This window comes from Centroberyx gerrardi, chromosome 20 (assembly GCF_048128805.1).
Source record: "Centroberyx gerrardi isolate f3 chromosome 20, fCenGer3.hap1.cur.20231027, whole genome shotgun sequence".
NCBI lineage: Eukaryota > Metazoa > Chordata > Actinopteri > Beryciformes > Berycidae > Centroberyx > Centroberyx gerrardi.
Genome location: NC_136016.1, coordinates 23,349,676 through 23,362,019, shown reverse-complemented (window position 1 = coordinate 23,362,019; position 12,344 = coordinate 23,349,676). Strand labels below are relative to the sequence as shown.

General features: G+C 40.3%; 1 protein-coding gene across 1 annotated transcript in view; it reads right to left on the bottom strand.

Annotated features, from left to right (window-relative positions):
* LOC139915513 (phytanoyl-CoA hydroxylase-interacting protein-like) overlaps nucleotides 1-12,344 on the bottom strand; it is a 38,444-nt gene that overhangs the window by 13,763 nt on the left and 12,337 nt on the right. The window contains exon 2 of the mRNA XM_071904155.2: nucleotides 11-207. Coding sequence (XP_071760256.1) covers nucleotides 11-207 — 197 coding nt within the window. The remainder of the gene's footprint in view (nucleotides 1-10; nucleotides 208-12,344) is intronic.

Here is a 12,344-nt window from a genome sequence, read left to right as displayed (position 1 = left end):
TAGTTCCCACCTTGTGTTTGAACTTGTTGGAGTTCTTGTTCTCCTTCTTGTTGAGGTCGATGAAGTAGTGAGTGATCCTGTCTCTGCCTCGGCTCTCCATGTCCCAGCTGATCTTGAACGAGTCGCAGGTGATGTTGCTGATCCGGATCTGCTGAGGAACCGGCAGGTCGTCCAGATCCCCGATCCCACTGTCGGCTGACTTAGTGCCTGGGAGAGAGAGAGGAGAGAGAGAGACATACTGTATATAGAGACTTATTTTTTCAGTTTTAAAATCCCTTCATCACTCACACACTTGCATGCAAATAAAAGCAGGTAGGTGCACACACACACACACACACACACTTCCCATATGTAAATTTGTGACATGCTTCTTCATTCTTGTTTTCATCTCTCATTATTTATCTCACTTATTATTCTCTTATTTATTTGCTAGTTTTCTATAAATTACCTTGTGACAAACTGTTTGTAAAATGCACTTTATGAATAAATTTGACCTGACTTTATTGCACAATTCAAGCTAGGTGCCACATTCACATTGTGGCAGGCTGCAAAAGTTCAATATCCCAACTTTTTCTTTCTATGATGATGGTGAAGACAAACCAGATGTTAAGAAATCAGCCAAAATGGATATACACATATATATTTGTGCACTTCCTCTTCCAATGAAGATCAATTAGTGATTCTACTTCTAGTCCAGAGAACCAAGGTGTACCGCCAAGTTTTAGTTTGGCTGAGTCATTCCTTTTCCTTTCCTTCCTTTGGCTTCCTCTTCATAATAATAACGATCTTTATTCATGAAGCACTTTTCAATAAACAGTTACAAACTGCAATGAGGGCAAGGTGAGAAATATAAAAACAAGACAAGAACATAAAAGTAAACCATAAAAGAGGTCAAAGGAAATTAATAAAAGATCATTACAGCAAGACTATAAAAGTGAGTTTGAGAAGTGATTAAAAGTTAGATTAAAAGATGATACTGATGAGAGAGATAAAGAGAGAGAGAGAGAGAGAGAGAGAGAAAGACAGAACGGCAGGAAAAGAAACAGAAAGAAAGAAAGAAAGGAAGAGGACATTTCCAAAGAACCAGTTTGTTTTAATCTTGTGCTGTCAGTCGTTTAGTAGAAGTAGGTGTCACTTTGAAATCATATGACATTATATATTCTGTTTCTATAAAAAGCCACAGAAACGTCTAAAATCCCCCGTTAAACCATGTTAGGAGGCACGCCGATAATGGATACGCTTACACACACACACACACACACACACACACACACACTCAGATAGGCTTTTAGTCACATTTGGGTCACTAAATGAGTGACCTACCCCTTCAGGCAAGATAGATGGAGCCATGCTGGAGGGTGTGTGTGTGTGTGTGTGTGTGTGTGTGTGTGTGTGTGTGTGTGTGTGTGTGTGTGTGTGTGTGTGTGAAATTGGGACGAGGGTCAACAGGATGACAGATTAGAGTGCAGAGAGGGGAAAGAGCAAATGAATGAATGAAAGAAAGTGTAAATGAGTGTAAATAAGTGAATGAATGATTGTGCAAACAGATGAATGAATAAAAGTGTGTGTTTGTGACTGAATGAATGGATAGATGGATGAATTCATCAATTAATGAGTGAGCTTGTGGTGGCATATATGGTATAGTATAAACGGTATACTGTATATTGTGTTACATGAGAGATAATTATTATATTTTATTTATATTTATCAAATATATCAAATATAGTCTTTATCATTATACATACGTACAAAAGGCCTATTTCTATTTTCATCAAATAATGCTAAAGGTTAAATTTCACTCAACTAAAGTTCATGCAAATATTCAAATATTAAAAATATATGTTTCTGTTGTTACATTCACCTGCTTTTTTTTATGCAAGATGCAAGATATCTCAAATGTTAGCGAATGGATTTGGGTAAATAATGGAAATAATTTGGATAAATAATGGAAATCTGGTGACCGATCGCTCTCAGCCAAAGGATCATTTGATTAGATTTCAGCGGTGATTCTGATCTGGGATCTCCACCATTAGACGATTTAGTTTTTTTAGCCTGAACTATTATGAATTCATGTTCTGGTGGGAAAGTCCAACATCAGGGACTTCCAAGTCGGCAGCTACACATGTTGCTTTCACATGTTGCTTTCACATGTTGCTTTCACATGTTGCTTTCACATGTTGCTTTCACATGCTATTTAGTCAGAAAATCAAACCTGGCAGACAAACGATAAACATACAGAAACTGTTACAGAAGTTGGAGAATTGTTCAGCGTGGAAGGTTTGCGCTCTACTGAGAGACTTCTAGTTTATAACATCCTGGTTCATTAATGTCACTGCCTTCCACTCTGTCCCTACATGCTTTCTGTAATTATTATACAGTATACTGTATATAGTTTTTTCATCCAATATTTCCATAATCGCTGTCTTTATTTCTCCGGCTCTCTCAGTGTTTCTGTGTTTAAATTAAGATGGAATGAATAAATAAATATATAAAATAGGTTTTGCCTATTTTTACTTTCCCTCTATACATAAAAAGGATTATAATCCATAGAGCTGCAGTGAGTGCAAAGAGCAATATCCTGTATCTGTATAGAGCAGCAACGCATAGACCCACGAATAATAGAAGCTGAAGCAAATCCATAATAGAGGCAGCAGAGAGATGGAGATGTGGGTTTGCAGTGGGAAGGCTGGTCTGCTGTCTGCTGTCACATGACTGACATGATGAGCCTGGATGGGAAACACTGCATCTCTTAGCCAAAGACGCCCTCTAGAGGCCGTCTGATGAAGTGTTGGTGACTGACTGACTGACTGACTGACTGACTGACTGACTGTCTAACTGTCTAACTGACTGACTGACTGACTGACTGACTGACTGACTGACTGACTGTTTAACTGACTGACTGACTGACTGACTGTCTAACTGACTGACTGACTGACTGACTGACTGACTGTCTAACTGTCTAACTGACTGACTGACTGACTGACTGACTGACTGTCTAACTGACTGACTGACTGACTGACTGACTGACTGACTGACACATCTTGTCACTCATCAGCTCAGCAAGATGAGTGACAGGTGTCGGGGCGGGAACTTGACCAACCGAGGGAGAGGAAGGCGGGACTAACAATACACTTCCTGTCTGAAGGGAAAAACATGGATCTGATCTGGATGTTTTCAGGCTCATCGGGGGTTAGAGTTCGGGTCATGTCTTCAGGGGTTAATCCCACACAGCAGGCTTGATTAAACACACACACACACACACACACACACACACACACACACACACACACATCACGCTTCACTTTCTCTGTCAGATTCTCTCTGAGTTAATCTTGCTCCATCATGCCTGATTGCACACGTCACACACGTATTTATTTCCATCCAGTTAATTAAATTACACTCTGTAATACGATTTTAAATGTTTTCAATGAAGTTCAATGTCGTTTAAGATTATTTAAGGATACAAAAAAGCATATAGTCTCATCCTCAAATACACACACACACACACACACACACACACACACTGTTATTCTACACTTGCAGAGTTAATCCTGGGCAGGTTGTAATCCTCTTACATCATCAGTCAGTTAGCCTCTTCCCTCAACCAGAGAGAGAGAGAGAGAGAGAGAGAGAGAGAGAGAGAGGGAGGGAGGGAGAGAGAGAGAGAGAGAGAGAGAGAGAGAGAGAATGGATGGATGTAGCATTGTTCTGTTTCTGTCGCTGTTCTGACTCTTTGACCTGATGCTGTCATGTTGTTTTTTTTGCTTTTTGTAATAAATCCTCAGTCACAGCTCAGCATGGCTTCCAGGAAAAGCAGCTTCTACTGGAGGAGTCAGTCTGATGTTCAGACCGGAGGGTTGTCGGTTCAAAACCCAGCTGGGAGAAATCAACTCTCTCTCCAGTCTCTCCACAGCTACTGTCCACATGCCCTGTAGCCACTGATAACGTAATAATTGCTATTATAATATTACTGCATCTACTGTAATACTGCTACCAATAAAAAATAATAACTATTCTTTCCAGGTACAAAATGTGTGTGTAAGAATCGGATATAAATACGGTTCCTAAACTGGAAATCAAGCCCAGCTGCAGCGGTTTGCTCCACATACATCCTCCCTGCTCCTCTCATAAATACATTAATCCACAGATTATATTCTGGTCGTCAGTCAGATTTATGTTACGTTCTCCTCGACTCCCTGCTCAGATTATAGAATATTCTGCTGCGTTCTCACGTGAGATTGGAATATATTCTGTTGTTGTTGCTGCTCCTGATCCTCTTTACTGTCTTTGAGGATTATTTGTGTGGTTTTGTGTACGGACACATTTTATTTTACTGTAGATTATTGGGAAATTGATCGTATTCGGCGGCGGCCATTTCAAGCCTGTGGAGAGACAAAAACTATTTATCTGTGTCACACCTTTAGTATCTGTGATTTATCATAGCTGCGTCCAGAAGTCACCATTTCAATCCTGTTTTGCAGTGGAAGGGATATTAAATTATTATGATATGATTGTAATAAATTTTGTTCCATTGATACAAATGGTGGTAGCCATTGTACATAGAGTGAAAAGCTGTATTAGCATAGTATAGTATGTATATATTAGCCCAGTGAGCTGCAGGTGCTGTTTTGCTAGCATCATTGTTTTAAAGCGATTTAAAGTGTTTAGTTTTATTATTATTATTTATCATTATTATTATTATTATTATTAAAACATTCACATTGCTGTTTGGTATTATTACTTGATAAATTACTAAAATGATGACTTGATTATCAAAATTATAATCAATTCATTTTCTGTCGATGGAATAATCGACAAATCGTTGATGTGAAGTTGTTCAGGCTGTGATTTCTCTAACTGACGTCTCCTTCCCATTAAATTAATTAGAAGGTTTATAATGAGAAGAATCCGTCTGGCGGGGGGGAATGGCTTTTAGACGCTGCGTGTGTGTGTGTGTGTGTGTGTGTGTGCGTGAGTGTGTGTCTGAGTGCGTGTGTGTGTTTAGTCGGTAATTACTGTTAAGACTTGACAGTTCAGCTTATCTTGTGGAAAAAGTTGCCAAATGCTTTTTCACACACACACACACACACACACACACACACACACACACGCATGCATGCACGCACACACACACACAGTTTGTCTCCGTTCACTTCCCTCTCTGGTTTCTGGATGTACCAATTAAAGCGTTCAGACTGTCCTTATTGTTAATTTACCACTCAAACTGCCTGCTGACAGCCTGTGGTTTTCTACCTATTTCATATGCAAATCCAGACAGAGCGGGACAGAGCGGGACGGAGCGGGACGGCCCCCAGTCGACCCCCCAAACGTCTGCAGGGGTGAGAGGAGGCATGGCAGAGGTGCTGCTTTGTTATTTGCAAGCATGAGCGCACTCCTTTAACTAACAAGCTTTCAGAGGGATGAAAAGCATATTAAACTGTCCAGACAAGTATATTCATCTTTTTTTTCGCTTTTTTTGCCTTGACTGGAAGGTCGCTGGTTCAAAATCAGCAGTGCAGGAAAACTTGATTAATGAATTTAAAGGAAAAATCCCTTCAGATCCTCTCATACTGTTAAATATCATCAATCTGTGATGTTTAATACATTCCAGGAGGTATTTTTCCAGGAGTGTTGTATGCTTCTACTTAAGTTAGTGATTTCCTACGTTTCCCAGAATGCCTTTCAACTAACCTCCAGAGAAGCGGCCTGAACTAGTTGCACTCAGCTGATGGTTTTACATATAAGCAGAGAGAAAAGTGGTGATGACGAATAGTAAGAGCAAGACAGCGAGAGTTTGCCGTCAAGAAAAATAGAAAAATCCGTTATTCAGAACTCAACCTGTCTCTCTGCTGCAGTGCATTCTGGTCTCTCTCCTGCTCCTGTGGTGGAGAAACTGGTCTCTCTCCTGCTCCTGTGGTGGAGAAACTGGTCTCTCTCCTCTTCTACGATGGATTTCTCCCTGTATGATTGTTGAACGTCTCTCGGTGCAAAATGGCGGCTCTAGAAAGAAGCCCTCGCTCTTTGATTCTGAGGGACTGACACCAAAACCTGACGTTTACCGCTGATGTTTTACATCCTGAAACATTTTCTCATATCAAACTCCACTGGAGCTGCTGGAAACATCTGGAGGTGACGTCACCTCGTCTACGATTGGCCGGTTATCCACCAAGAAGAAAAACACAACAAACTACCGAATGGAGCCGGGAGTGAAAAGAACATCACTGATAGCTGCTTTTTAACAGAGTGAAAGTCTTCTAGGGTGGATTTTTACTGCATGATTGTTGCTTCCAACAGGAATTATTACCTCCATCCCTCCATTCACTTTCCTCTTTCTTTCCTCTGCACGGGGAACTCGTCCTCACGCTCTCATCGCCGATTCTCATCCTTCGCTCTCTCATTCACAACACAACGCACTCTGACTCTGTTCCGGTCTCAGAGGAACGGTTAAAAGCCTCGGCCTGCTGAGGAAACGCACTCAGGGAGTTTATTATGTGACTCATGTTGTACGAGCGGCGGGAAGTCTGTTGTCACGACGACACAGACCGAAGGCTGGGTCAGGACCACAGCTGGATCACAGGCTGATTAAGATAAGGGACTTAAATTGTCGTTTACATTCTGTTATATTGTATCGTTGATTGTATCCCATACCACGTATCGTATCATATCATATTGTGAGATAAGCAGATCGTCCCAACTACTAAAGGTCTTAGATTACTTGATGCCCCCTTTAAAGGTCCCATATTCTGTGTGTGTGTGGTGTCATGAACCAAAAACACTCTCAATCCATTTCTCCACGTTCATTTTCCAGCATCTCTCTGAGCCTTACCAAGAACAGGCCGTTTCTGTCGCCGTGTCTTTAAGGCTCATTAATATTCACGACCCCTCCGTTCCGATCGGCTAACCGTTTCGAGAGTGAAACGTGAGACGCCGCGGCCCGGCGGCTACAGGTAGGGAAAACTCTCCGGTAATAAACGATGACGACCGCTCGACCGCTTTGAAAAAAACACTTTGTTAGTCTATTATTTCTTACAGAAATGATAATGAGCGAACCTTTGTGACGCCACAAAGTTACGGAAGTCCAAACGGCTCGTTTAGAGGCTCGCTTTTCTAATATGGATTGTGTGGATTTAGTTTTGATACTTTCACCATGTTTAGATAGACATCCAACTCCTTTATCATCACAGAGGAGAGGGGAGTCCTGCTTTACACCAGATGGGACCTTTAAGTCCTGAAATCAGTTTGGAGAAACAGTGTTATGCCTCCAGAAACATCCGTGTAACACTAAATGAATAAAGTGTAAGTTCAACAAGGTGACAGTAAACATGTCATCCCCCACTAATGATGAAGTCCCCATCTGGGCCAATCAGGAACAAATATGTCGTTGTCTTGTTTTGAGCTGTAACTGTTATTCCCCCTCGGGCCAATCAGTGTCATTTTGAATGGAGGAACGCAGCAGTGAGTTGCATCATTTCCTCAAGTTTTGACACACGGATGAGCCAATGAACGATAGTTAAACCCACATCAGCGAGAAATTCTGCGAGAACCAAACCAAGGACGTCGGGTCCAAGTCCAAGTCCATAAAAACTAAATAGAAGTCAAAGATTAGAGTAGATGCTCAGTGGTTTTGGCTTAAAACCCCTAAAAAACAAGAGGTGCATGATTTAAAGTCTGAATCTAAATCTAATAGAGACGACTAGTTTCACCCCCTGGCCATGAAACCTGCCTGATTCTTTACTGACTGCTTATACACACACATAGAGACACACACACACACACACATACACACACACACACACACACACACACACACACACACACACACACAGCGTCGTGGATGAGGCAGCAGGTTTAACACATAATCTCTCCCTGAGCTCTACTGCTACTGAAACCGCTGCTGAAATCCCTGCTACTGCAGCTAAAACCAGCTCTATCATACACACACACACACACACACACACACACACACACACACACATGCACACACACACATGCACACACACGTATGCACACACACACACTCTCCCCGTTGGACTGTAAACTTGAGGTCAGGATCAGGACATCTGACAGGCAAACTGTGCGTGCGTGCGTGTGTGTGTGTGTGTGTGTGTGTGCATGTGTGCGTGTGTGTGTGTGTGTGTGTGTATGTGTGTGTGTGTGTGTTTGTGTGTGTGTGTGTGTGTCCAGAGCTGATGGCGCAGCCAAAATCTCTCTGGGTGACATCATGTTATCACTGCTGCTGCTGCTGCTGCTGCCAGCGTCGCTGATGATGAAGTTATTCATACTGATGTGTTTTTTTTTACATGTATCAATCCCAAATTAATTGATTGGATTATCTTGTTAAAGCAAATTGGATTATGACATTTAATTAAGTAAGTAATTAAATTACTTTGGAGTTGTCCAGTTTAATTAGATTTGTGTTAAACCAATTTACTCTAAATCTAGACTTCTGTAACAGGAAATTCTCAACATCCATAAGGACACAGAATGAAATACTGAGCAAACAAGAAAAATGAGAGAATTGATAATAAAATGAGTTTGTGCAGATTAAACAGACAGCACCATTATTTCAACACACTCCTCTTATGTAATTCCAGCTTTGATAGGAATTAGTGTAATTCTTCTTACACTGACTCAGCTGACGCTCCGATTCAGAGCAACGTGGAATCAGCTTCAATTCCCAAACCAGCAACCTGACAGGAAACCAAGTCAGGAGGGTCAGAGGTCACAGCACAAACCCTCAGAAGATTCAACACTCAATTTTCAGAAGGCAGAAATCGAAGAAGAAAATGATTCTAATTTACTTTACTTTAAAATTCTAATTCACTCTACATTTTAGCAGTATTTAATATAGATCCCTTCACGTTTGAAACCTTCAAAAGATTCAAGACTCACTTTTCAGAAAGCAGAAGACTTTCGATCCAAAACAAAATGACACCACAAACTTCAAATTTATCATATAATTTAAGTAATTTGTTGACATAATGGCAACACTTTTACACTTTAGAGACATCGAATGCTGAACTTCAGGCGATGATTTATTTATTTTTTGTTTGGTTTTGAAATATAGATCACTTCGCTTGTTTTGTCCTTCAATGAGGGCCAAAGATGTTAAATAAAGACAATAAAATCTGAATAAAATCTTTTACAAGCAATATCAAGATATTATAACCAGGGAGATTAAGAGGAATACAGTCCAAAGATGCTATAAAATAGGTGGAGAAGTTTAATCTGCAACCTCAACCACTGACCTCCGTGTCTCTCTCTCTCTCTCTCTCTCTTTCTACCATCACTCTCTGTAGTCTCTCTCTCTCTCTTTTCTCTCTTTCATCATCTCTCTCTACTTTTACTGGATCTCTCTCTCCCTCTTTTTCTGTCTTCCTCCCTCTCTCTCTCCTTCTCTTTTTTTATCAGTATGTTTTTTCTCTCTATCAACCTCTATCACTCTGTGCTTTATGTAGAAAATCTTTGTTTATAAGTAGAAGTAAATATTTATATGCATTAGGCCTAGATAATTATATCTGTATGTGGTTTTGTATTCTTTATTACATGTAGTTAGTAGTCATTTTTTGTAATAGTAAATCTATATGTAGTAATGATCAAATCTTTATATGTAGTAGCAATGGTGGAAATAATGAATTACATTTACTCTTGTTACTGTAATTGAGTAGCTTTTTGTGTACTTGCTCTTTTTTTTTTGCGTATTTTTATATTTTTTAATAATTTTACTTAGTAACTAAACCTCAAACCCAAATCTGTGTAAATCCCGACATCTAAAGGTAAAAATCATGCTGCTGAAATGACCATCTGCTATTGGCTGATCTTTGGTGACAGGTGATGTCATCTTCTATAGAGTACAACAGGTAAATCTGCAGTTGTAGTACAGAATCTTTATCTATATTTTGTAGTACTCTGGTCAAGTCAACTTTATTTATAGAGCGTTTTTACACAAAATAAATTTGTTCCAAAGTGCTTTAAAGAAATAGTGAAAGTTATTAGTTATTAGTAACAGTTCAGTTACAAGCCAAAGAGTAAAAGTGAGTTTAGTAAATCTTCGTATGTAGAAATAAAGTTTCTCTCTCCACTGTATCTGTGTATCTCTCTCTTTTCTCTGCTCATCTGTATTCATCTCTATCTCTCTCTCTCTCTCTCTCTCTCTCTCCCTTCATCCCTCCTTCCCTCCCTCCTTGTATTCGGCTCTCCACAGAGTTTGGGTCAGCGGACAAAGGCCGGCTTCAATCAGCAGACAGAGCGAACACACAGAGAGCCAGCAGGCGGACAAGGAGCCTATTGAGCCGGGTGAGAGGGGAGAGACCAAGGAGAGAGAGAGAGAGGGATGGAGGGAAGGATGGAAGGATGGAGAGAGAGAGAGAGAGAGAGAGAGAGGAAAGAAAGTCTTCGGCTGCATTCACACTGCAGCTGAAACCGTCCTAATTGAGTTTTTTCCTCCCATATGACCAAACCGCCCAACTCCATGAAATCAACGGACCACAACCCAACTTCTGATAAAATATAAAGTCAATACATTTTTTCCACAAGAGGTTTTGGCCTCAGCAGCTAATTTCACTTCTTCTAATGTGTGTCCTTATGGAGATTTTCAAAATAATTGTGTCATTAACAGGATATAATTGATATAAAACGGGGTTGTTTTCCCAGTGATGGGTTAGGGTTAGGGTTAGGGTTAGGACGACCCAAACTCCGCCCCTTTCACCTTGGCTCCGCCCTCTGCCTCTCTTTGATTGCTCCGGCTCCAAAAAACGGCTTCAAATATGACATATGACTTTATCAATAAGCGTTCTTGTGTGTTCTTGTGTCCTCCATCACCTGTTTTACGTAATATCTAACCGCCGAAGCACGATTCCAAAACGATAGAAAGAAAGAAAGACAAATTCGTCAAACAGTATGTTCCTTCGTCAAATTCGAAGGCACATACTGTAACAGAAATGTGTTGGAAAACAAGCAGGAGAAGCCTAGGTACAAAAACAGATGTGATGTCTTTTGTTGTCGTTATTCGTGTCTTTTCAACATCTGTCAGTTCATCTTGGTATCAGATATGAGTTACATCCCAGAAAAGATATGAACAGCCATCTAAAAGTTTCAGATATGAGCAGCAATTTGCAACTGAGCTGAACGCCCGAGATGTGAATGTAGCCTTGCAAATCCTGAAAAGATGGAAAAAGGAAAGGAGAAAGTATAAAATCAGAAAATAAGACAAAGTAAGAGAGAGAGGGAAGGGAACTGGATTTTGAAGAGAGAGGGAGAGAAAATGAGAGAGAGAGAGAGAGAGAGAGAGAGAGAGAGAGAGAGAGAGAACAAAACCCTTCAACTCCATGCAGAGAAAAGACAGAGGCAGAGGAATAAAAACCAGAAGGAGAAAGATCTCCCGCTGCCCTTCCTCCCTCCTCCTCCTCATCCCTCCATCCTGCCGGTGAATGGAGGAGGCGAAGCGTCGTTGTTGTCCCTTCAGCTCTATTCATTCATCATGGGGAGGTAATTAGCCACAGAGATCCACCAAGACTGTGGGAGATTCCTCCGTTGCCAGTTGTTTCCTCCATGTTCAGTTTGTTCAGCAATAATAACACGATGATTAAATATTACCATTAAACCACAAGGGGAAATGTGAAATGTAAAAACTCCTTTTATATTTTAAAAGGTGCGACATGTAGCGTTTTAAAACAACAATATGATTGGAGATGATTGGTCTCCTCTATCTCACACCAGTACTATTGTTAGTTTTAGTGTTTCTCCACATTAAGACTACATTTCCCATAAGCCCCGTTGCTTCCTATGGCGTTTCCCTTCGTCATTATTCCCTTTATTCTCAGCCACAGAAGTAGGCTACGGAAGCCCATTGAGGACATGTATTCATTTTATTTACGACATTTTCCCGTGATAACGAGTTAGAAATTATCTGAATAATAATTTCCTGCTTTGTGATCATGGGGAATGATTAACAGTTGTATGTCCTGAAGAAGGTCAATAAAGAAATTTGCATGGATCTGAGTGTGCAGAAATTTTGCTCTCCCACTGAATAATTAACAGTAGAAATGGTTCATTAACTAGCATTAACTTCATTAACTAGGCTGCATTTGTGTCAGATATAAAAATTTCTGGTGTTTATGAATGCAATATTTCTATCAGATTCTTAGTCCAGTGAAGTACTGAAATAGTAATGAACAGAAATAATCTAATTTCCACAATATGACTGATCAGAAATGGATTATGTTCTTGTTGTGACATGTTGTTGTTATGACATCTCTGCTGCTATAGCGTATTAATTGAATCCTCCTTATCAATACATTTTGGTAACGCTTTATTTTCCGGGTCCACAATTTCCTAATAATTTC